At 41.4% G+C, this 24,890-nt stretch overlaps 1 protein-coding gene across 4 annotated transcripts in view; it reads right to left on the bottom strand.

The window, feature by feature from the left end:
- The window catches only part of STX8 (syntaxin 8), a 206,538-nt gene that overhangs the window by 80,937 nt on the left and 100,711 nt on the right, over nucleotides 1–24,890 (bottom strand). For all 4 annotated transcript variants that reach the window (XM_010843018.1, XM_010843020.1, XM_010843021.1 and 1 more), the window contains exon 7: nucleotides 3,743–3,844. In XM_010843018.1, the coding sequence (XP_010841320.1) occupies nucleotides 3,743–3,844 (102 nt within the window). The remainder of the gene's footprint in view (nucleotides 1–3,742; nucleotides 3,845–24,890) is intronic.

The following is a 24,890-nucleotide window of genomic DNA, read 5'->3' as shown; positions in this document are numbered from 1 at the left end:
TAAAATACTCCCTACTAGCAGCTTCAGGTACTGTGTGTCTGTATTTACATGTCAATGATCAACCTGGCCCTGCACTTGGGGAGAGCAAATGATTAACTCTTTGCTATGTCCTGAGGCTCTTAGACCAAGCCCTTACCCCACTAAACACCTTTTTTATTAAGATCATAATTTAACTTCCATGGTGTCTGGACAGCCTTTTGTAAATGCCTGCATTTACAGAAAGGGAATACGTTGGGTTTTTTTTTTTTTCCCATCTGTCCTCTAGTTGAGTCCCTCTTCTGCTGGGTACCAAATATGTCCACAGAGTCTTGAACTTCAGTTACTTTTTATTTCTAGAAGTTCTGTTTGATCCCTTTTGATTTTCTAAGTTACTCTTTATAGCTTCCTATTCTCTGAAGATACTCTCAAGCCTGTCATGTCTTTCTTTAAATATAATAATTGATTTCATCATTTGTATCTGAAAATTCTAATACAGCCAGCGTGTGCAGGTTGGTTCCTGCAGTCTGTTGCTGGTCCCTGCTCATGCTGGGCTGTCTCTGTGTATGCCAGATTATCTTTGGGTGTGTGCTGGTCATTGCCCTGGACGTTTTATTTCTGGTTGACTCCTAGAGACCACGGATAATATTCTCTCTTCCAGAGAGGTGTTTCATTGCTTTCGCCAGGCACCTGGAGCTACAACAGATGAGTGTGTCTACTTAGGATACAAATGCACATGAGGGCCTTTCTGTGACCACAACTTGTCAGAAAAAATGGTCTTTCTTCCTTTTCTTCTCCTCATCTGTACAGGGCCAAGGCTGCCTTCTCCACAATCCCCAAGGCAAGTTTGGTTCTGGTTCACTCTTCCCCCCAGGGTATAGCTCTTTAGGGCCCCACTTTAATGGGGTAAGGGTCTCCTCTTACACTTGCCAAGTAGGCAGGCCCAGGACCTTACCTTCCACCCCACTTGCCTGCCCCTCTCAGGTTGCAGAAGTCCCTGACTCCTCCCTGCAACTGGGCTTTTATCACACTAAAAACAAAACAAAACAAAACTAGTAGAAAGTAACTAAGAGTTTAAAGGTTGAAAGCAAAACAAAAGGTCAGGTCAGTAGGGCAGGGCCTTCTCCAAATTCAACACTGAATTACAATTTGATTCAGTGATTCTACTTCAGATGGGGCTTCCCTGATGGCTCAGATGGTAAAGAATCTTCTTGCAATGCAGGAGACCCAGGTTCAATCCCCAGGTCAGGAAGATCCCCTGGAGAAGGGAATGGCAACCCACTCCAGTATTCTTGCCTGGAAAATCCCATGGACAGAGGAGCTGGGTTGGTTATAGTCCACGGAGTCACAAAAAGTTGGACATGACTGAGCGATCAACACTTTGACATTTCACTTCTGGGTATATACACAAAAAAGCAGGGGCTTGAACTCATACTTGTACATACGTGCACATTGCAGCACTATTCATAGTAGCTAAAAGGTGGCAACAACCCAGGAGTCCTCTGACAGATAAATGGGTAAACAAATGTGGTATAAATATTAACGATGGAATATTATTCAGCTTAAAAAAGGAAAGAATTCCAGATGCATGGTACAACATAGGGGAATACTGAAAACATTATGCTAAGTGAAATAAGCCAGATACAAAGGGACAGATACTGTATGGTTTCATTTACATGAGATACCTAGAGTAGTCACAGTTGTAGAGACAGGAAGTAGTCATATTTGCAAAGACAGAAAAATTAAACAGCTCAGCTCAAAATATTTTTATGGACATTTCTAGATACAAACATCAATACCAGGTAAAACTATAAAATAAAAAATTAGCAACAGTAGAATCAATATTCTTCATTGTGATGTCATGAATGGCATGTGCTGAGGACCGCTATGTTGTAAACGCAAAACAGACTGACATATAATGATAACAGTCAATACTTACTCTTGCTCACTGCTTACTATGTGCTAACCACTGTTCTAAGTGCTATATATCCCTATCTATCTATCTACTTATCATCTATATCTTTATCTCTATTAAATCATGTATTCCTTACAACAACCCTCTCAGATATGTACCATTATTATTCCCACTTTGGAGATGGGAAAATCAAGGCACAGGGAAGTGGGATTTCCCAAGGTCACATGGCTGGTAAATGGTGGAGCTGGGATGTGAGTCCAACCTCTGGAGCCCACACTCTTCACTATCAGGCCGTAGCCGCTCTCTGCACAAAATACGGAAACTCATGGACAATGGCCAGTGTTGGATACTTTACATGGTTTATATAATTTCATTTTGACAACCAGGCTATCTACTTGTTTTGTTTTTTTAAACAGCCAAGGAAATGCAAGTTCAGAAAGATTAAGTTTATATGAGAATTGAAGATAATAACAGATGGAGGTGGGAGTGAACCCATGTATCTCCGTTGCCAGAGACTCAGGAGGATCTGATGCAAAGAACAGCATGGTGGGAAGTTATGAGAAGACTGTTAAAGCAAAATCAAGAAGGCTTTGCTTTGGGCAGGAAGCAGAAAGAAGCACGTGCTCTATTATAGAAGCAGGAGCATAGACTGGCTTGGCATCCGGTGGATGAGAACTGCCAGGTTGAGGGGAGCAGACAGGTGATGAAAAGGAAGCAGGCAGGTGCCCCCACGTTCTACTTCCTCTGAGATTCCAGAGTCTGTATCTACCTGGCCCTCCATCACCTGGTTGTTCTAGATTGCTGTTTGACCACACACACACAGGCAAGGGAGGTAGCACTTCTCAAACTGTGCATCACAGGTGACCCTGGCATAGAGGTCCTTCTTCTAAAACTGGACAGAACAGAGGGATCCACTACATTCTTCATATTGAAAGGGCTAAAATCAGGCAAAAAGCGAAAAGTTCAGGTCATTAGATTTTTTTCTTTTTTTGGTAGTGCTAGTGCACTGTTAGATGTAACAAAAGTCTTAGCTTTATACATCTGGCACACCTTTGTGAGATGAAACACCAAATAACCATGAGTGTAATCACTGCTGCTTCAGCACCATTCATCATCACTTACCTGTGGGCATGGCGCTGTGCACGGGCAACAGATCATTGAAACCCGACAAGCATCTGCATCAGAATGTCTGCCCAAGAGCAAGGACCCGCATCAGGAGTGCCTGACACACTTGTTAAATGATGAACCCTCTGGAACTCCAGCCTCGCTCTACTCAGTCTCAAGGGGACGGCCAGGGAATCAGCACTCTAAACATCATTCCTGGTGGTTCTTATTTTGACCTATGTCTCCTCATTTCATGCACAAGGTATTAAGAAGTAAAAGAACTGCCAAAGACAACATCACTAAATACTGGATATAAACTCAGCTGGACTTTTGACTCTATGCTCTAACTGCTCTATGGCTCCAGGTTCAGCAAGGATGCTTGTGACTAAAACAACAAGGCACAAAACAAGCAAGGTGGCCTGTAAAACCCATGAGATCTACCACCACCGGTCTGCATGACATCATACAATTTCTCAGACTATGATTCTCGGTAAGCACTGAGGAAAGTTTCTTATTTTTAATTACAAAAAAAAAATTAACAATGCATTCTACTTTCCCTGCACTTGTAACAATTCACTTCGTTTTTACCAAGATGTAGGAATCTTCTAGAAATTTCAACACTTCATCCCATGAAACTGCATGTATTCGAAGAGCAAGCAGATCCCTGCGGTAAAATCAGACCAAACGTGGGAAGCTTATCCGCAAGCGATGAGAGAAGCAAGAGCTGTAACTACAGCAGTCTCTTACCACAAGACGTGGACTTCCTGTCCACCAGATTCACACGCCTGGTTTCAGTGCGAAGTTTCTCATCGGTATTCTCCACCAGGTTGGCAAGGTCATCAATTATCTCTATAAAGGAAAACAAAGATGCATGGTTAACACTCCAAAAATACCTTGGCTCACATCAGAGTCTCATAGCTGTGGTGGGCCTTCCTAGTAATAATTCTCTCAACTGCAGTGTGTGAGACGGTTTTAAAGAACTTACATTTCTTTGAAAACTGCAATTCTGATTCATTGATGGTCGGGGGGAAGTTAGAGAGGGAAGGAGTAGTAAAGGAAGAAAAAAAAAAAGTTCAACATAATTCCAGGAGACAGAGGAGAAATGTCAAAAGTTCAGGGGAAAGAAAGCATGACCCAACAAATTTATGCCCGGCCAAGTTGTCATTTGAGTATAAAAAGGTGACAGACAGACGGTACAGAGGACTTCGGGGACCACTGGGGCCCTTCTTAAGAAAGCTACTTGATGATGAAATCTAGCCAACCGAGAGGTGAAAAAAAATAACACAACTCTGGGCTGGAGAAGCCAGAGGCCATGACACAAGAGATGATGGTAAAAACTCAATCAAATATGTGGAGCTGAGAATAAACAAATAAATGGATCAGGTTACAGAGGAGTAGACAAATGTTACCAACAGTGACAATGGAATTAAAGGTGAAGATCAGGAAGCAGTTGGTAGGGGGGGAACACGAGGAGAAAGGTGAAAAGAAACTAAGGTGTTGATTTCTTCATCACTGACAGTAGAGTCATATCAGGCTGCTGAAAAGTAAGACACACACTTACAGCTTTATAAAAATAACCAAGGTTTCAATGTTTTACGCTCTTTTTCTGTTAACCTTAAATGGATCTTTTGGCAATTACTACCTCTTGAAAGAATTCTTCATGTGAAGTTTATTTTTTGATGCTTATCGTTTAAAAGTGAAATTAAGCACTTAACATTTAAATAGCACATATAGTATAACCTTAATTAGGTAAAATTATTTCCATCCCTCCTTTTATATGTACCAACCTTTAAAGATGTATCCAGACAGTGTTAACCTGATGTTAATAACGATTATTTCTCATTGGTGGGGTCCTTGATGATCTTGCCTGGATTTTCTGAATTGCTTGAATTTCTTATGATGAGCTCTATATGCTTTTTCCACCCCCCCCCCCAATTTTGGTTCTTCTTCTTCCCTCCTTCCCTCCCTTCCTCTTTATTTGTAGTTGCGGACACGATTTAGCAAATAAACAACAGACATCTCTTTGCATGTCTTTCTTTTACAGGAAGAGGATGATGGACACTAACTCTTATCTCTGTAGCTCCTATCCCTAGAAGAGTGCCCAATACACAGCAAGATAGGATAGATACTAAAAGGGAATGAATGATTGGAGTATAAATGATAAAAGCACTGAATAATTTCAAAGCACTGAATAACTTGCTGCTTCTTAGAAAAGTGGATCTAAGCCAAATTTGTCAAATATTATCTACACAACATCTGCCTAGTAATCCGGTCACTATTATTTAACCATCTATTCACAACTATTTCCTTGTATTCAAGGATATATTCTCTCCTAGTTTTCTTTTGGAGAAGGCAGTGGCACCCCACTCCAGTACTCTTGCCTGGAAAATCGCGTGGATGGAGGAGCCTGGTGGGCCGCAGTCCATGGGGTCGCTAAGAGTGGGACAAGACTCAGCAACTTCACTTTCACTTTTCACTTTCCTGCATTGGAGATGGAAATGGCAACCCACTCCAGTGTTCTTTCCTGGAGAATCCCAGGGACGGGGGAGCCTGGTGGGCTGCCGTCTATGGGGACGCACAGAGTCGGACACAACTGAAGTGACTTAGCAGCAGCAGCAGCAGTTTTCTTTCAACTATCTATAAGCTCTGCCTAGTGTTTCCTCTTCCTCTTTTTTTAAAATATGTGTTTACTTATTTTTGTCTGCACTGGATCTTAGTTGCTGCATGCGGGCTCTCCCCAGTTGTGGTGATCGGGGGGTTAGTCTCTAGTTGTTACTCCCTAGGGATTCCCATTGCGGTGCCTTCTCCCGCTGTGGGGCACAGGCTCTAGGCACATGGGTGGGCTTCGGTAGTTGTGGCACACAGGCTTTAACTGCCCCAAGGTATGTGGAATCCTCCTGGACCTGGGATCGAACCTGTCCCCCACACTGGGGCAGGCAGACCACCAGAGGAGTCCTCCTCTTGTTGGTGATCCCCAGAGTTCTGTATATTTCTATTCTATTTTCATTTAAAACTATTTAAATTAAATAATTTTAAAAATATTTAAATTTTTTTAAAAAGAAATTTCTGCTCTACACAGCTCTCCAAAAATCCTTGACTCACACAGCCAACTGCTTACTACTTATCTCCACCTTGAAATTCCTACAAATATCTGTCTCACAAGGTCTCCAGAACAAAACTCCTCATCTTCCCCCAACTCTGACTCCCCTGTCTTCCCTGCCTCAATTAAAGAATGGTACCATCATTCATTTGCTTGCCTAAGAAGGAAATCTTAGGAGTCACACGAACGTCTCCCTTCTCCTTCACCTCACATTCCCTTTGTTAGCCGTTCTTGTTGATTCCACCTCCCCATTATCTTTCAATCCTACCATTTCTCTTAAACTCTGTTAGTAATACCTCACAAAAAGTTTCCAGGGTTTCTAAATCTGTCCTAACTTACCTTCCTGTTTCTGTTCCTCAGCCCCTTCAATCCATTCTCCATACTCTAGTCAGGGACTTATTTTTTCATATTTCAATTAATTTAAATAGCCATATGTGACTAGTGATTATTATATTAACTCATCATTGACCAGGGGATTATTTTAAGGAATTAATATCTGTGGCCAGTAATTTGCTATGTAAATGATATTGACATGTCAATAATGGTTGGGTAAAAAAAGATGTATTAATGTGTCTCTCATCAATAATGTGTTAAACAGCAGAGTTCTGAAGCAATAACTTAAAAAAAAAAAAACACACCCACCACCATATAACCACCACCAAGAGGAATAGCTTAAAAAAAGTCAATAGAGGAAATAAAATTGAATACCAAATATGCATGAATTTACCCCAAAGAAGGCAAGAAAGGAGATACAGAGAACAGATAGGACAAAAGGCCGTAAGTACCTAGATGGCAGACTTAAACCCAATTGTACCAGTCATTACATTAAATATAAATGGACCAACTTCTCAATCAAAAGATAAAGAATGTCAGACAAGATTCAAAAATAATAAAAAACCACACTACTCAACTATGTGCCTTCACAATAACTTCAAATATAAACCACAGAGCGGGTGTGTGCGAGAAAGCTGGCACAGCTGTATTAATATGGATCAGATCGACTTCAAGTCAAGGAGTATGATCACAGATAAAAAGGAATCTTTCATCAGGATGAAGGAACACATGACAAAAGATGGGAAAAAAAAACCAAACATATTTGAATGTTAAGGAAACCATTCCTAAATAACCTATATAATAAAAAAAGGCAAAAGTAACCTTCTCTGGCAACTTCTATCAAACATTTTAAGTCCCACACTATTTAGTAAAACATGGGGGAAAAAGGCAAAAAGATTTATTTATTTATTGCTTGTGGGACCTTAGTTCCCCGACCAGGGATTGAACCTGAATCCCCTGCATTCAAAGCATGGAGTCTTAATCACTGGACCACCAGGGGAGTCCCTGCCTGATATGTTTTAAAGTCACAATATGTAATATAAAATTCAGACTTAATAAGCTTATATAGCACCATAAGAAAGTCAAGTTAAAATATTCCTTGTCAGATACTAAATATGTCAGTTGTTATATGTTAACTGGGTTTCTGGACAGAGCTCTCATTAGATTTATAAATATTCATTACTTAGAGGTAAATAAAAAACTAGTAGAAGGTTAACTAAACAAAAACCAGTAGTCAACACTGAATGGGTTAATGTTTTCATCTTAGACCAAACATCTTGGCTGGTAAACCTCATCTGATTACCAGTTTGTTTGCTTTCCAAAAAAAGAAGAAACCCTTTATTTTTAACTGATAAAAATTATATAATAGCAAGTTTATAAATGAGAGATGGAAAAGTATCTTCTATGGATTCCCTTCTAAGATTTGACATAAACATACATACTTTTATATAATTGCAATATATGAACCTTCTGCCCCCTGTTAACATATCATTTGTATGCTTTCATGTTGTTATACAGTCTTCATGGTTATAATTTCTAATGGTTACAAAATATTCATTCCATTAAAATAAACATTCATTAAAAATAGCCTATTGTGGGATACTGAGAATGCTTCTGTATTTCTACATCATGAGTCAATGAATTCTTTCCTCCATGATCATCTTCCTTCTTCTCTGTTGTTTCCTTAAGTTAATTAAGTGTGATCATGACTGCCCCATGGACTTTGAAACACACTGCCAAGTTAGTTTTTAAAAGGTCTTCACTGCCACTGTGGGTTGATTTAATTGAACTCACTCCTTAATATGACCTCAGAAGGAGATTTCCAAGGGCAAGGAGCCTGGGGGAATTCCCACCTTGCAGCCTAGCAGCTTCTAAGGGGGGAATTTCCCCAACCACAGACTGTTACGAGCAAATTAAATACAGGTTTCAGAACACAGGTTAAGAAACAACCAGCTGACTCTTTCAGATTCCTGACAGTACAGCCTCCAAATGGCAACTGATATTTTGATTCCTGGTAATTATTTGCATTTGGTTTCAAGAAGGAACTTATGTTTCTATTGTGAATTAAAACTCGAGATACCAAGTGCCATTCCAACACAGAATGGGAAAAAATGGACAATAGGAAGTGTGATGCAAAACTGAGTCAAAGAGCAGTAAGAAATATTATACAGTACCAACATAGCTGAATCTAATTATATTTAAGTTTTCTACACTCAGTTACAGTCTCAGTGAATTCCATATTAGTGTAGGAAGCGTGTAGCATATTTTCAGATAAGTTTGGTATCTTTTGGTACTCATAGTGGATGCTGGCACTTGCAAAGTCATTATGTTATGCCTTTAGCTTACATCGCTAATGACATTTGAAGACAAGCATTAAAAAAAAACACAACAAACAGTGAATAAAGAGCTTTTCTTGAGGGCATTAATTTAACTCCCTTTATTATCATGGAAACTAAACGTGAGGTGGGTGATAACATCTAACAGTACACTTTTCTGTAAGCTAGGAAACCCTCACCCTACCCTCACCCTAGGAAAGGGGTTAGGGAAACAGAACAGGAGAGATGGACCTGTGACACAGCAAAGGAAAAGTAACACATCAGCCATGGCACCCTAGGGTGGGGAGTTACTGCCCACCCACGCGGAGCCTCTGGGGAAAATTCGGCCTTGGAGGCCTAGGAGAAAGCTCCCTAGCTGCACCTGCTCGCATCTTAAGCAGGGACAGATGGGCCAGGCTGGGAAGAAGGCACAGGCTTCCTTCCTTCTTCCTTTCCACCATCAACCCATGACCTTTCAGTCTTCCCTCAACTGGGCTGTGACATGTGTGACAGAGGCCTATGCCAAGATTAGGACCCTTCCCAACTTCTAACAGAAGACACTGACCTGTGTGTGCAGACGAGCTAACGGCCAATGTATTTATAACGGGTACTTATAACGGGTGTAAATACAGAAGCTAACGGCCAATGTATTTATAACGGGTGTAAATACAGAAGGAGCATCCTCTCCCCTTCCCTCACCCCTTCTGTGCTAGAAAAGAGAATTCGTTCCAGAAAAAGAGAAACCAGTTTCTTGAGGTTTCTCCTTTTAAAAAACAAGATTCAAAAAGACACTAAATTAATACAACACAACAGAGAGCCACAATGAGGGACTGACCTAAATTACTACAAACAGTGCTCCAGGTAGAGACACACTTGTCAAATTAGAAAACCACAGTGAAGCAGTTAGGCAGACTGTAATCTAGATAAAATATTTAGCTGGAAAACAAACTGGAATAATCTCCCAGGAGTCACAGGAAAAGGTTAAAGAGGGCAAAACATGGAAGAAAAAAATAAGAGGGGCAAAGATACAGGAAAGAAAGAAACAATACCCAAGTAAATAATAAATTTCCTTTTAAACAAGAACCAGAGTCTCATCATATAATAATCAAAATGTCCAAGATCAAATCCAAAATCACTCAGCCTGTGAAGTACCAGAAAATCTCAAGATGCACAAGAAAAGACAGTCCGCAGATGCAATGCTGAGATAACACAGCCACTGGAATTATCTGACAAAAACTTTAAAGCAGTTACAATAAAAATGACCTAACAAGTGAAGGTGAACACTCTTGAATCAAATGAAGATATGGTTTTGCAAAAAAAAAAAATTTTTTAAACCCCAGAAATCAGAGAAGAGCCAAATGTGAACTGTGAAGCTGAAAAATACAAGAATCAAATTAGAAAAACTCACTGGATGGGCTCAATAGTACTGTGGAATACTACAGAAGTTCATATGTATGATTCCATTTATATGACAGTCTCCAAAAGATAAAACTATGCTGATGGAGAACAGAGCAGCTGGTTGCCACCAAGGTGAGGGATGGGGAGGGGACAAGCGATCGATGGAGCCGCTCTGTGTCCCCTGTCCGTGGCAGCGGTTAGACTCATCTACATGTGTGTTAAAAGTACAGCACTACACAGGCATACATGGTTTTTCTGTAATGTTAACTGAAAAATTCAAATTAAACAAGAAGAGAAGTATAGGTGAAGGAGGAACAATATTAGAGAACGTCAGTATTTAAAGAACAAGAGGAACAAAAACTAAAAGCAAAGGAGGAGGCAAGAACAAAAACAAAAACACGCCCAGAAGAGAATGCAGTCCCACAGGGCAGCGCTCCAGGAAAGAAGGTGGCGTCTACCGTGTCTGCGGATGGGCGCAGTCCCCTGCTGTGGGCTGTGCTGAGACACGCTTTGGGTGCAGGAGGGAAGGGAAGAAAGGGGGCAGTTTCCTGATTTGCAGGACCGAGTGCAGCTCAAGTGTGGGCAAGAGAAGGCAGCCAGAAGACACTAGTCTGTCACTATTATCCGAAAGTTCCCATTATCTGAAACCAAAATGACAACTCCTAATATTTACTGCAAACTTGCCAGGTGCTGTAAGTCGCTGTTTTCTAATTTTGAGTTGTATCTAGTTTGTTAGAAAATTTAGAAACTTCTTCTATACCCCACAGTATTAATATGTTTATTCTATTTAAATTATTTAACTATAAACATCAATGATGGGATATATTCTTTATGTTTATAGAAAAATAGAAAACTAAAATTCTATTTTAACAACCATTAATTTCACGCTGACAGAGGAAGCTTGTTTTGTGAATAGTAAATTACTGCTTGAAATGTGAAGACGATACAGACTAAAGTATAGGTCCTTTGGGGTTGTCCTGCTGTTCTTTATTCCAGCGGTGGAGACATCCTTTAGACACAGCACAGTGACAGCCTTTGGCCTTATCTTGGAAGCAAATATATCATTACATATTAGGTATACTGTCTTTTTATCACCAGCCAAGGACTACTAAGACAATCACAAACAAATGTGAGCTAGAATTGCATGGCAAAACAATACATTGGTCATCCTGATAATCCAGAAAATTCTTTTAATTTTTAAATATTATCAATAGTAGAGAGACATGAAATTTTAAGTCACTAAAAAAAAAATCAACCACAGAGCTCCGAGAAGATGCTATCAGTCCTAATTTGAAGACACGATGCTAAAGGCATAATATCTTAAGTTAGGCATTAAACAACTCTATAATAGGGCTAAAAATATAGACCTCACCCATTTTCCTAGCCCTTCAAGAAAAAAAAATGTACTTAAAAAAAAAAAAAAGGTAAGCCATATCAGAATCTTTGCTATAGCAAATAAAGTGACGATAAAAATACACTTCCTATTATTTCAGAAAACTGGAATCCTGGTGACAACATGGCTCAGCTTTGACTAAATGATTTCAAAATAATTAACACGTTTTTGTGCACCTTGAATAAAAAGGCTACAGACTGTATGAATCCAATTACATGACATCCTGGAAAAGGTAAAACTATAAACAGAATACAATGATCCATGTTGGCCAGGAGTTCGGGAGGAAGACGAGAAGGATGAACAGGAAAAGCGTAGAGGATTTTTAGGGAGTACAAAATTCTGTATGCTACTGTACGATGGATATGCGACGTTATGCATTTGTCGAGACCCACAGAACTTTACAGCACAAAGAGTGAACCTTAAGGACTTCCCTGGTGGTCCAGGGGCTCCCAATGCAGGGGGCTTGAGTTCAATATCTGGACAGGGAACTAGATCCCACCTGCTGGAACTAAGAGCTCGCATGATGCAACTCAAAATAGATCTCACTTGCTGTAACTAAAGATGCTGCATGCCGAAACTAAGATCTGGCATAGTCAAATAAACAAACAGTGAACCTTAATGAATGTAAACTAAAAAAAAAAAAAAGAATCACGTAGGAGGCTGGGGATTCCAGGAAGGAAAGCAGACTGTGCTCTGAGCATCTAGCTGTACTGTACATGTAGGAAGCAACACCCCTTACTTGTAATCTACCCCGTTCCAGAGACTTTTTCCTAACATTCAGAAAGGAAAAGGGGACAGCAGAGCAAAAGTTCCAAGACTGTTTTGTTTTGCTTTGCTTTGTTTGAAGATGAGATCATTCAAGTTTTTCCTATAAATGTCTTCTAAACTATTGTTAAGTAAATGTTTATTACTTAGTACAATGAATATATGAGTTCCTTGAGCCAAATCCAGGATCCAGTAGAGTGTTTCTTTATGCTGTGTATATACCTTGTAGTAATGTATGGCTTCTTGCGTAGTCGGTGGAATTATTTAAATGCTATAAAACTATGTAATCTTATTTTGTAACTGTTATAAAAATGTACCGTTCTTACTTGCTGTGATGCTGGTCATAACAACAAGCAATGTTGTGATGTTGTGATGTATGTTGGTCATAATCGCGATCATCTAATGTCACAACTTTGGTCGAGAATATAACCTCCAACAGTGAGCTAAGGTCACTGCCAACATTTCCCCTCTTACAAGTGATTACAGAGAATCATGGACATTTTTTACTTAGCTCCATTCTGTCACTTAAGCATCTAGACAGTCTCTCATGAAATTCCTAGACCCAAACCATTAGACTTTTGCTCCCTTTGAGAAAGAGCCTACAATCCAGTAACTGCCTGCCAGAGCAGTTACTTTTCCTCTTAGACTCAAAACTGCTAATAGGATCACAGCCTTGTGTTTCCATATCTGCCCCAGCTGCTGAATATTCAGAGCATGTTGAAGTTCTTAGAACACAGTAAGAACAAAGCAGATAAGTCCAAAAAGAAAATGGGACAGATGGAGAAAGTCTTAAACATCATTCCTTGGTTCTTGCTCTGAGAGCTCAACAAAAGAGACAAGCTTTTTATGAAATCCATAAAGTGGCATTACTTTTAAGTTAGGGCTTCCATTCCTGTTTCAGTCTGATTTCCTATAAATGAAGAGTTCTAAAAATACTTATGAGGAGGGTAATACAGTTTTAATGTACTGTAATCATTTATTATCTCATCCAATCCTCCTGACAATCCTGGAAGATAGACTGGGAAACAGAGTATTTTATAGATGTCCAAACAGGCCCACACAGATTATGCAACTTGTCTAAGTTACCTTATGAATAAGCAGTAGGACACGGAGACGGGTCTCTGCATTTCAATTCAAAAGCTTTGCTTGGTAGCTCATGCCTCCTATGTCTCAAATTTCAGGTCTATGTCTACCTCCAGACTAAACATAGTCTGCATTTTTCCCATTCCAGAGGAACATCACCTTGATTTCTCTGCATGTCCCTTTCTCATAGAAGATACCTGATGAAGCCCAGAGAGTGGGTTAAGACATAGAGTCTGAGAGATCTGGTGCCATGACACCTATCAGTCAGAAAACTGAAGTTAACCACACACTCTTATTTTAAAAGAAACAAATAACTTGAAGAAACACATTTCCCCTTTAGAAGGGAACATTCCTCCTTGCAAAAAAAAGTTACCTCCCTTTATTCCAACCAGTTTTCACACTCTGGATCTATCTGAAGCGTGTGTCTCCATTCTTAAAGCGGGGTGTAAAGGTTCTAGGCAGGTACCTACAGACAGGTCACCTGGAGCCACAGTTCGCCAATGTATCTTTGCTATCTGATTATACATGCATTTTAAATAAACTTTGTGTTTTGTTTTATATGTATGTTTAAACTCTCCAAGTACAAAAAAGGAATCCAAGTGCAAAGTCCTTTATGAAGCACAGAACTACAAATTGGGCGTGGGGGAGTCCCATCAATTATAGAACTGCTGAAAACTGAAAACGTCCCAATTTTATACAATATGTTGATAGGCTCTGCATTCTATTTTATTCTTGGAGCAAATGAAACAAGCACACACACCTCCTTAGAGAGTTAAAAGGCAATGCATCTATAAAACTATACCAAGGTAGAATAGAAACCTTCAGAAAATAAGTTCTCAGAAATTAGGACAGCAGTAACAGTTCTGATTACAGGAGCTGGGACAGACTAAGACAGCTACCGCCAGTTTGTCCACATTGAAAGGAATTTCACAATTTTGTCAGCGGCGGAGGTGAGGGGAAGATGGAAAAGCATCAATAAAGACAACTAAGAAAACCAAAAAAAAAAAAAGGCAATTAGTGACTTTCGAGGAAAAGGATACAATCAAATAATGTCTAATTCTAGCTCCCACTGTGGGTGGCTCCGTCATGAACAACATTTATGTAGTCACGATTCCACCAACACTGATTTCACGAAAACGTGTGAGCAACGGGGAAGAGGGGAAGTGTGTATGTATGGGGTTGCTGTGGGTTAAATTAACATCTTCCTTAGGAGGAAGTCGACAGGGACGAAGACTGAAAACAAAGAAACAGGAGCCAATTACTTTGAAATATAGATCTTGTACCACAGAGATTGACATGCAAATCACTAAGACAATTAGAAGCACTGCCTCTGGCTGATAGAACTTTGAGGAGAGGAGGACTGATGGGCAAAACACTTGCTTCTCCTACGCCTTCTAATTTTGATTTTTTTTTTAATTCTGATTTTTTAATCAAAATATATTACTTTGGTAAAAATAAAAAATTAAATTAAAAAAATTTAAGTCCAAAGAAGAACTTTAAATAAGTAACACTACAGGTGAATACAACAAAATCTCAGAAGGTCTTGGAAACACTGCTTAGGCAAAGAAGAACCACTGGAGGGTTTTCGCAAGCAAGTGACATAATCAGAATTGTACTCTACAGAGAGATTTTTTGAGATAGAAAAAAACAAAGGATAGACTGACAGAAGGATAGTTTTAAGGTAAAAAAAGAGAATGAGAAAAAAACAAAGGACAGATTGTCAGAGAGTTTTAAGGTAAAAAAAAGAGTGAGGGATGCCTAGTGGATACCACACTGAGCTGAGACAGCACACCGTGGGGGACGATCAGGAGGGTTATGTAGTGGCCACTACAAGGACGTCTCAATCTTCTTCTATCTGGCAGTTCTGACTATAAATTAGCATTCAACACAAGGAAGGGATGAACCAGTCCAGCAGATGCAAATATTGTAGTCTTTCCTAGAGTACCCTCTCATATAAGGACAAAGAACCACCTCGGGTTATGAATCAGTCTTTCAGGAGATTTCACCCAGGGTGGATTTTAACCATGTTCCAATGAGGCCACCCTTGAAAGCTGACCATCAAGGTCCTGGACCTCAAGGCCTGAGGGGCCAAACCTGGAAAGTAACAATGCTTGGTTAAAAATCGCAAAGCCACACTTACTTATATACCCTTTCACACACCAGGGTTCTGGCCTCTGTGTTTAGGGATAGAGACTAAAGAACATCAGGTCAACTTTTCCCCTCCTTCTTTATAACAGGACTGCAAAGAGATGCACCAGAGAAAACCAGGCAGACAATGTTTCTGGACTCCAGGAAGACTCACGACAGAAGAACCAAAGCTATTATCTCCTGTGATGAATCAATCAAAAGTGACTGTTTTTATTTCCCAAAACAGTCTTTGGGTGGTGGAGGGAGGGGGCGCCCTAGGAAGGTTCAGGAGACCCAGGACTTCTGAGACATAAGTAAGAATATACCGAGAAGAAGAGCAAGAGTCATACCTACGCAACAGGCCACCAATTAGAAATCAAAGTCAAGTCTAGGTACCAAACCCCCAAAGTAGACCCCACTATTGCGTAGAACCTGGCTACTCCAAGTGTGGCCCTCAGACCAGCAGCCAGAGCATCATTTCCCGTGAACTTAACAGACCTGCAGAAGCTCAGGTCCCACCTCACAACTAATGAATCCAAATCTGCATTTTAACAAGACCCTCAGGTGATCACTTCTGCCTATTTCAAGCCTGGGAAGCAATGAGGAAGACAGACGGAGTCGTCCTTCTGGCTCTATGTTCCCCATGGTTCCCCAGCTGGTGCTGGACATGTGGAAACTGAATAATCATCCAGGTGTCTAAACCTGCCCAGGCAGCTACGGAGACATGTTCTGAAAGTGGTAAAGAGGACCCAGCAACTAGGTCTCTTCTAGGAAATGCACCAATTCCAGGCCACTAAATTATTTCTCAAGCGCTGGATTTGAGAGCAAAAAAAAAATCCACAAGCATGAACCACAGATTTCCCTTTATAGCTGCCTCTTTTATTTAAACAAAAAATGCTAAACATTAATTTTAGTTGTACTTAATTGAATAATTTCTCGGGGGAATAGTTCAGGGAGAGTTTAAAACTGCCTGCTTCCAAAAGCCATTACAAATTGGCATATACTTTAATATCACCCTGCCAACCCAAACAGCGCACTTCAATGCCCTTGGGGCCGCCCTCGCTCCAGATGTGTTCGGAACTCCTAAGTAATAGAATGCAGGCAAAAGCCATATTTACACGGAGCAGTATTTTGAATATCCTTTTCCAATTATCTGGAATGAGATAATAGATCCCTAATTGGAAGCACTGAGGGGAGGAAAACCGGGTTCGTGGTTTCTCTCCAGTGAACGCTTTTTATTAGGAAAAACTAAGAAGAGTTTTACAAGAGTCAAAGAGAAGCCCCTTTGCCACATTTAATCTGAGCAGCTACAAAACAAGAAACTGTCCCATGATTTCCCTTAATTAACTGGCTGATTTTTAAAAGACTGATCTTGTTTTTTCCTGTGAAATGCAGACCCAGAAGGATTGGGGTTGGGGGAGGGAGTGAAAGAAATCCAGAAAACACTTCAGCAAGAGAACAGGCCCAAGTGGTTGGTGCGAAGGTACTGCTCCCCGCCCGCCTCCCCAAACCCATCCCACCTAAATATCCTCGGTTCTATTTCACGTTTGCACGAAGGGCATAGACTCTGAACTTCCCTTGTATTTCTGACTAATAATGGTCATAACAACGCCGCCAGGTAAGCCATCATTGTTTATTCCAGATTTGTAAATGCCCATTCCAAATCAGATTTATTGATAAGGAATCATCTTTTTTTTTTATTTTATTTTTAAACTTTACATAATTGTATTAGTTTTGCCAAATATCAAAAGGAATCCGCCACAGGTATACATGTGTTCAGGTACCAATCAAAATGAAGTACTGTGTCAACAGTTTACACTTCTTGTTAAAATGCAACTTTCAACCCTTGTGTTGTTGTTTAGTCACTAAGTTATGTCTGACTCTTACGCCTGGAGCCCACCGGGCTCCTCTGTCCATGGGGTTTCCCAGGCAAGAAGACTGTGGCAGTTGCCATTTCCTTCTCCAGGGGATCTTCCCAAGCCAGGGACTGAACCCACATCTCCTGCCTTGGTAGGCGAGTTCTTTACCACTGAGCCACTGGTGATGTAATACAGGTACATTTAGAATTCAGGTGGAAGTCAAGTGTATTTTTGTACAGGTGGGCATACTGTCCGACTCCAGGGGCGCTCTGGCCCCCTTACAGCATTAAATGCTGTTCCAGGCCACGTGACTGAGGCGCGCTCAGTTACTGAAGTTGTCTGTTTTCACAGACGTCACAGCGAAGCCGTCTGAAAACAGCACAGATGCAGCTGTTCCTGGTTGTTAGCGAGATGCACTTGGAAACCCTGTTCCCTAAAATGTTCAGAATCGGAAAAGGTTTTCTAAATATAAATGAATTACCAAATTCCATGTCTTGACAAGCAAACACTCTCATGTTTATGCTTCAACTTGACAAGGGAAACTGAAGCATATTACCCAGAAACCGTGAAAAGAAACAAAGCCCATGTATGGTATTTACTTCATTTACATTTTCTCCTACAATGTTTAAAAACATTCTTATCGTGAAAGGCCACATACAAAGAGAAAAAAAGCCACTGACTTACATGGACAGTTTAATTAACAGCTACAAAGCAAAACTGTACCACCTTCATACACTCACATACAACGAGAGCCATCGACCTTGGAAAAGCGCAGTCTCCCATTCAACCAGGCAACTGACAAACGATATGCCAGGCACTGTGTGATGTGCACATTTAAACACTTTAGCTAGGATTACTCGCTAGCATATTTCCTCGAATAACTAGCACAAAGTCCTTACATGTTACCTACCCCAAGTTTCAAAGAAAATAAATATATAACTTTATCATGTGGACAAGGGGTATTTTCCCCCAATAAATCTACACTAGAGGTCTGTGCTCTTGGTAAGCTTGACAATATATCATTTCTGAAAGGACCACGAGAAAGGGCTTGGTGGTCAGTAACACCCAGATGTGAACTTTTCTCTCTGACCTACTCGAGCCGTGAATGATGGGCCCAGCGCCCCTCTGATTCACCCCTCAAGTCAGGCCTGTTCCTCCAGAACAAAGGCCTCCCCACTTGGGAACCACTTAGAACTTTCCCAAGCACCTTGCAAAGGGTCTTATTTTTCATACTGTGTCTAGATCTGAAAAAAAGCATTTGTTCCGGTAGAAAGACACTGAAATCCCTGGTTGCAAGACGAATGTTCTCTTAACCCTAAGAAAGCCTTAATCCCTGGCTTTGCTTTAAGAGAAATAGTTCTATCTTATTAATCACAAAGGTCTCAAGTTAACTTGGTTTGTGCAGTTCTCAAAAGCGGTTCAGCTGTTTCCAAATTGCACACCAGAAAATTCCTACGTTACACGGTCCCGGATAATCAATGTTAAAACAATATATATAACCACGTCGCCTTCTCCCTGGGTTCCATTTCTGTTGGAAAAGAGGGAGAAATTTAAGCCAGGACTGTATCTGAAGCCAATAATCTACAAACTGGGGCTCACAGGATGATTCATTAGAATGGAGAAAGGAAAAACTGAAACTTCTACTAATAAGGTGGATTTAATCTCTACCTTTTCTAGTTTCTAACTCTGTTCCTCTTTATGGCTGAGTAGTACTCCACTGCACACACCACAGTCTGTTTCTCTAACTAGAGCTGCTGGTGCTCTACAACTGTAGAGGCAAGTAGTCACAAGAGACTGGATGGCTTGCTGCAAAGCTGAAAATGTTATCTGGCTCTTTAACAGAAAAAACTTGCCAGCCCCTGGATTGTACATGCCCTGACCTTCAGAAGAAGTAATTTGGAGAATCAGCTTGTTCATGGTCACTGCAGTGCTGTACGGAACAGAAAAATGCTGGAAACAAAATGTCTATCATTAGAGGACCAGCGTGATCATGGTGAGTCCATATGACGTTATACTACACACTCCCTCGGAAGAATCAGAAAAATGTGTGCATGCCGATAGGATAAGACCTCTGGGTTTGACTAAGTTAAAAAGCAAAGAATTACAGTATGCTGAGCACATATCACCCTCTCTCCTATTTTTTAGTTTAAATGCATTTTATTTTTAGGCAACCTACATGACATGTTTCCCCGCCACCCCCCCCAAAAAAAAACAATACCTCTGGCTCCAGGGGAGAAGGAGAGGGTGGGACAAATTGAGAGAGTAGCACTGAAACATGTACATTACCACAGGCAAAACAGATAGCCAGTGGGGATTTGCTGTATCTCACACACACACGCACACACACCCTTATTTATAGGTTATATACATATATATATATATGTATATATCTCTGTATAAAACTTCTGAGAATCACAGGAAACTCTCAGTTACCATAGTATACCTTTCTGTACTGTGTGAAATTTCCAACCTTTTACTTACATTTATCATCATTGTCAAAAGATGTTAACTAAATGAGGAAACTAAGGTCCATTTATTTATATCATTTTTATTCTTTATAAATCAGTATGTACATGTAATAATGAAAGAGCAATCAAATGAATATGATGCTTTTAAACAGGAAATTAAAAAAAAGTCAAAACAAAATACTACTTTAAAATATGACAAGCTTTTTTTTTTTTTTTAATGAGATGTCACTTTTTTCTTCCCTTGTAAGTCAGTGACCCTCCAAAGAAAAAACCCTTACTACAGTAGATTGGGTTTTTATATCCCAGAAAGCTAGATGCTGCAAGAGATGATCTTTGCAGATGCCGTCTGTGTCAGTCACGGATGAGTTTTGATCCAAGTTTTCCACTGACTGTTATTGAAAAGCATATCGTGTATGTCGGACACAGGACCACTGCAAATCATCTACGGCCACCGAGCTTGGGACAGCAGTGACCTGGGCTTCCGCACACAGCTCAGCCCTGACAGGTGGGCTGGCAGGGTTTATCTCTGAACACTGACGGGCCCTAAACATTTTCCAGATGTGCTGACCTCATAAAACCGCCACCTACCACAGCTGTGAAAGAAGTGTTCCAAGACTGTATTCTTCCCATCCCTACAGCCATGCCTCCTGGGCTCCTGGGCTGGGTAGCCCTCTACTTGCTGAAGAACTGGGTGCCAGGCCTGAGCCTAGACAAGAGAACAATGAGCAGAGGAGCTCAACGGCAGGGCATTTTTGCACCTGCCATGTCCTGGCTGCTTGTGCCCTGGTGCTGGGAGCCTGTGCCATGCTTATTCTGGGGGGATTTTAGCTTGTGCTTTGTTCTGGATCTTTGCAAGATGGGGGCTGTGCTTGGTTTCCCAGCCAGTCTGCTCCCCTCGGTCAGGTCCTTATAACTTGCTGCTGAAGCTCCCTGCCAACTATTAACCTACTACAGATGCCAACACTGCACACGGAGACCAACACTGCACTCCCCCTGCCTCCCAGGATCTCTGTGCCTGGCGCTTCCTATTAGAGGCCTTGAGCTGAGTGGCCAGCCTTCTTCTCTTGGCTCACAGCTAGAAGCTCCCTTCCCCTCTCACAATGAAATTCCTTCTCCCTCTGGGTCAGGCCTGGCTGATCACGGATCAAGTCCTAATGCCAGTACCGGCATGCTCACAGCATTCTGGACAGCTCACTAGGGCTCCACAGATACTTGTGGTATATCTTCTACAAAGTTACAAATAAAATCAGGAACCAACTCCACCCAGATAACAGTATCTTTCTATCTGCTGAGTCTGCACAAGGCACTTTGTATCTCTTTCTAAAGATGCAAAGATGTGCTAGTCCTCTTCCCTTAAGAAGGTGAGGAGATTCAGCAGAGAAACAAATTCAGAAACAACTGTAAATGACCACCACAAAGCATACTCTAGGACAGGAGAGAGGGACAACGTGCCACTGGGTGTAGAGGATGAAGATCATCTCAGGGCAGAAAGCGCAGGAAGGGATCCATGGATGAGGCAGCATCTGGGCTTGATACTGACGGATGAGCCGGATTTCTATGGGGTGGGAAGGAGGCCATCGTTTCTAAGGAACTCTGAAAACTACACTAGGAGAAAGTCTATTTTTCAAATCCCATGTATAAGTAATGAGCGAATCTGGCCTCTTGTCAATATGTTCTTTCTAATCAGCCAGCTTTCTGTCTGAAATGCTCCATCATCCCAAGTTGTGCAGAGGAAAACAATATCTCTTAGGGAGTTGGCATTCAACCTTTTACAAAATCTCCAAACTTAATTTATCACACACTCCCCCGTCTGGGTTCTTTCTTTTCAATAGCCTAATTAACCATATTTCATAGATGCATTGTATTTTTAAATTATGAACACTATTAATATCTGTATGATAAATGCCATGATTCCTCCACCTGTCATGAAAACAAAGATGTGCGCCTGAAATGGGGCGGGGAGGGGAGGGGACTCTACACTTAATAACTGCATTTAATAATGATAATAGCTGCCAGCTAAACATTACCACCTAAAGGTTTTCACAGCGAAAAGTAAACCATTTTTCAAAACGTCATTACCATCCATTATGATCAAACTTTTAAATTTATTAAGCTGTTACCTTCAGTAATACTTGCAAAAATAATTGCAGTGCAGGATTTCATTGTTCCTTCTGGTTAAGTGACAGGTAAATGGTACAGCTTTGCGAGCTCTACTAAGCCCGGAAGCCTCCCTGAGATGGTGTGCTGATGCCATCAGCCCAGATCCCCAGCATCACCTGGTGATGGAGGTCGGCCCCTGCAGGAAGGCTCATACACACCCCCAAGGGCCTGCACATCTCTGGACAAGTCAGTCTCAATCTCTGCCCCTCCCAGTTGGGCTTTCCTTGTGGCTCAGCTGGTAAAGAATCTGCTTGCAATATGGGAGACCTGGGTTTGATCCCTAGGTTGGGAACATCCCCTGGAGAAGGGACTGGCAGGCACACGCAAGCGTGTGCACACATACACACACACGGTGTATGTGCGGGCATACACACCCCCCTGAAATACAGCTTCAAGGTCTCAGGCTTCATCCTGTAATACTTGTTACCACTCTCAAGTAGGATCAGGCAGCCACTGAAATCCACCCTGAGCAGAATGCAGACAAGCTGTCATTTAAGTTGATAAAATGCCGGAAGCACCCCATATTCTGAATTTTGACATTCCAAAAAATTTCTCCTATGCTAGTAAAGAACTGGGGAGGAAGATATCTATTCTCTGAAGATTTTCAGAGGTTGCGACCTGAGAAAACAAAATAATTCAACGTAAGTGATGTCTTGATGTGAGGAGCTGGGAAGGTAGTCTGAAATTCCTATTTTATCACTAATTGCCTTCTAATGTTTGTGATGTTCACAACTCCCTTCAGCTTCCCTAAGTTCCAATGTCCTGTTTTCTCCTCTCTCACTGATGGTGGAAGGTGAGGGTTGTTTTCTAGAGGCTTGCAGGCATTCACCAACTTGCAGAGAATGAATTCTCAAAGTATATTAGCAGATTGGTTGCATAGAAGTCAAGGACGCCCACAGAGATAATGCAGCTAAGGCAGACCTGTTCCCAGGCAGCCCACAGGCTTATATTCACCACATCTTAAGAGGAACAGTATTAATCCCGCCATACTCGATTGCCAGGTACAACGGTCTCGACCTGCGTCTGTGTGAAATGCCAGGAACAAACCTTCCCAGTGTGGCAGCGGTGGTCACCTGGTGTAAGACTCCCCCACCAAAGAAGCAGGACAAAGTCCATGTGGGTATTTCTGCTATAATGTGATAGGCACGTTCCTGAAAAACCTCGCATCCTACAAAATCACCCTCTAAAAATAACAGGGGTGGGACTTCCCTGGTGGTCCAGCGCAATGCAGGGGACTTGGGTTCGATCCCTGGTCAGGGAACTAAGATCCCGCATGCCTCGGAACCACTGGGTCTGCGTGCTGCAACTACTGAGCCCGTGTGCCACAGCCAGAGAGTCCATGTGCTACAACAAAAGACGCTGCAGGACGCACGTAACACCCAGCACAGCCAAATAAATATCTACTCGTAAGCTCTTTAGCAAGGAAAACAAACACCGTATGTAGAAATCTGAGAAATAAAAAATGCTGGGTAAGAAACGGAAAATTAAAAAATAATAATAACAGGATAGATGGTGGGGAACACCATTGGGACAGACCCTCTGAAACCTATGTCACTTTGTAACCAGAGCACAACCAAGAAGGAGAGTGAACGCCTGGAGAGATGAGCTGGCCTGCCCAGAGTGGTGGGGCTGGCTTGAGAACACAGTGAAGGCTGGAGCCAGGGGGTACCCCTGCCAGGAGCTCAGAGTCCTTCAAGGCTCGGGAGGTGCCCTTCCTGAGGGAGGGGGTCCTGAGTGCGTGCTCATTATTTTCTGAAAATTGACTCGAGAGGCGCCCGCAGCCTGTGAGGGCTCTAAACCTTCTTGTGGAAGGCTGTGATTCTACTCCTGCAATTCCTGCTCCTCTGGCCAAGGAAAAACTGCCTCTGAACCAATCTGTCCTCCAGGATGACTGACCTCGCTCCTCCCCTCTTCAACTGAGCAAACCTGTGTTATGGATCCATGTGCTAGAGCAGAGCAGCTGTACCCCTAGGGCCAGGGATGCACCGATGCCCAGAGCGCTCCTCCTGGTTGGGGAAGGACCTTTCTTAGGTTGGCCATTTCTGGAACCCTCTGCATAGGAGAAGAGGGGGAAGCCATTTTTGGGGAGGTAAATTCCCTCCACATCCATGCCAATTCAGGGAATGTTTCTGCCTTCTACTTGGTCATCGAAGTGAGTCTTCATCTCAAAGCATGTGAATCCCTGGGTAGATGGGCCCGATTTCCAGACCAGCCTATCCCATCAAAATATAATATAAGCCCCAAAGGCAATTCACATTAAAAAAAAAAAAAAAAAAAGGCAGCCACATTGAAAAAGTAAAAAGAAACAGAAATATACTTAATAGTACATTTTACATAGCCCAATATGTAAAAAACAATTGTAATGTCAATGTAATCAATGTAAAAACTATTCACAAGATACTGTGCCTTTTCTTTGTATCCAAGCTTCAAAATTCAGTGTTATTTTTGCTCACATAGCACATCTCAGTTAAGACTAGTCACATACAAAGTGCTCAGTGGCCAGTGGCCACTGCATTGGACATCACAGTTCTAACTTGACAGTAAAGTATCATATTTCTAAAGATACAGGAAAAAAAAAAATTAATAAAAACATTTTTAGAAGAACGTATTTCTAAAGATAGATAATTTAGATAATTAAAAGAATATACAACCCACTGAGGCACAAAAGTGTTTTTCAAGTTCATATTCTTTTTTTTTTTCGGCTGTGCCAAGAGGCTTATAGGATCTTAGTTCCCCAACAAGCGGTTGAACCTATGCCCCCTGCAGTAGAAGTGTGGAGTCTTAACCACTGGACTGCCAAGGAATTCCCTCACGTTCACACTCTTTCATCCCACAAAATCACTTTTCACTTGCGAGTTTCAATGTACCAGTCCTTATTTACCTCAAATATTCAG

This window comes from Bison bison, unplaced genomic scaffold (assembly GCF_000754665.1).
Source record: "Bison bison bison isolate TAMUID 2011002044 unplaced genomic scaffold, Bison_UMD1.0 scf7180017864180, whole genome shotgun sequence".
In the NCBI taxonomy this organism is placed as follows: domain Eukaryota; kingdom Metazoa; phylum Chordata; class Mammalia; order Artiodactyla; family Bovidae; genus Bison; species Bison bison.
This window is presented reverse-complemented; position numbering and strand designations above follow the sequence as displayed.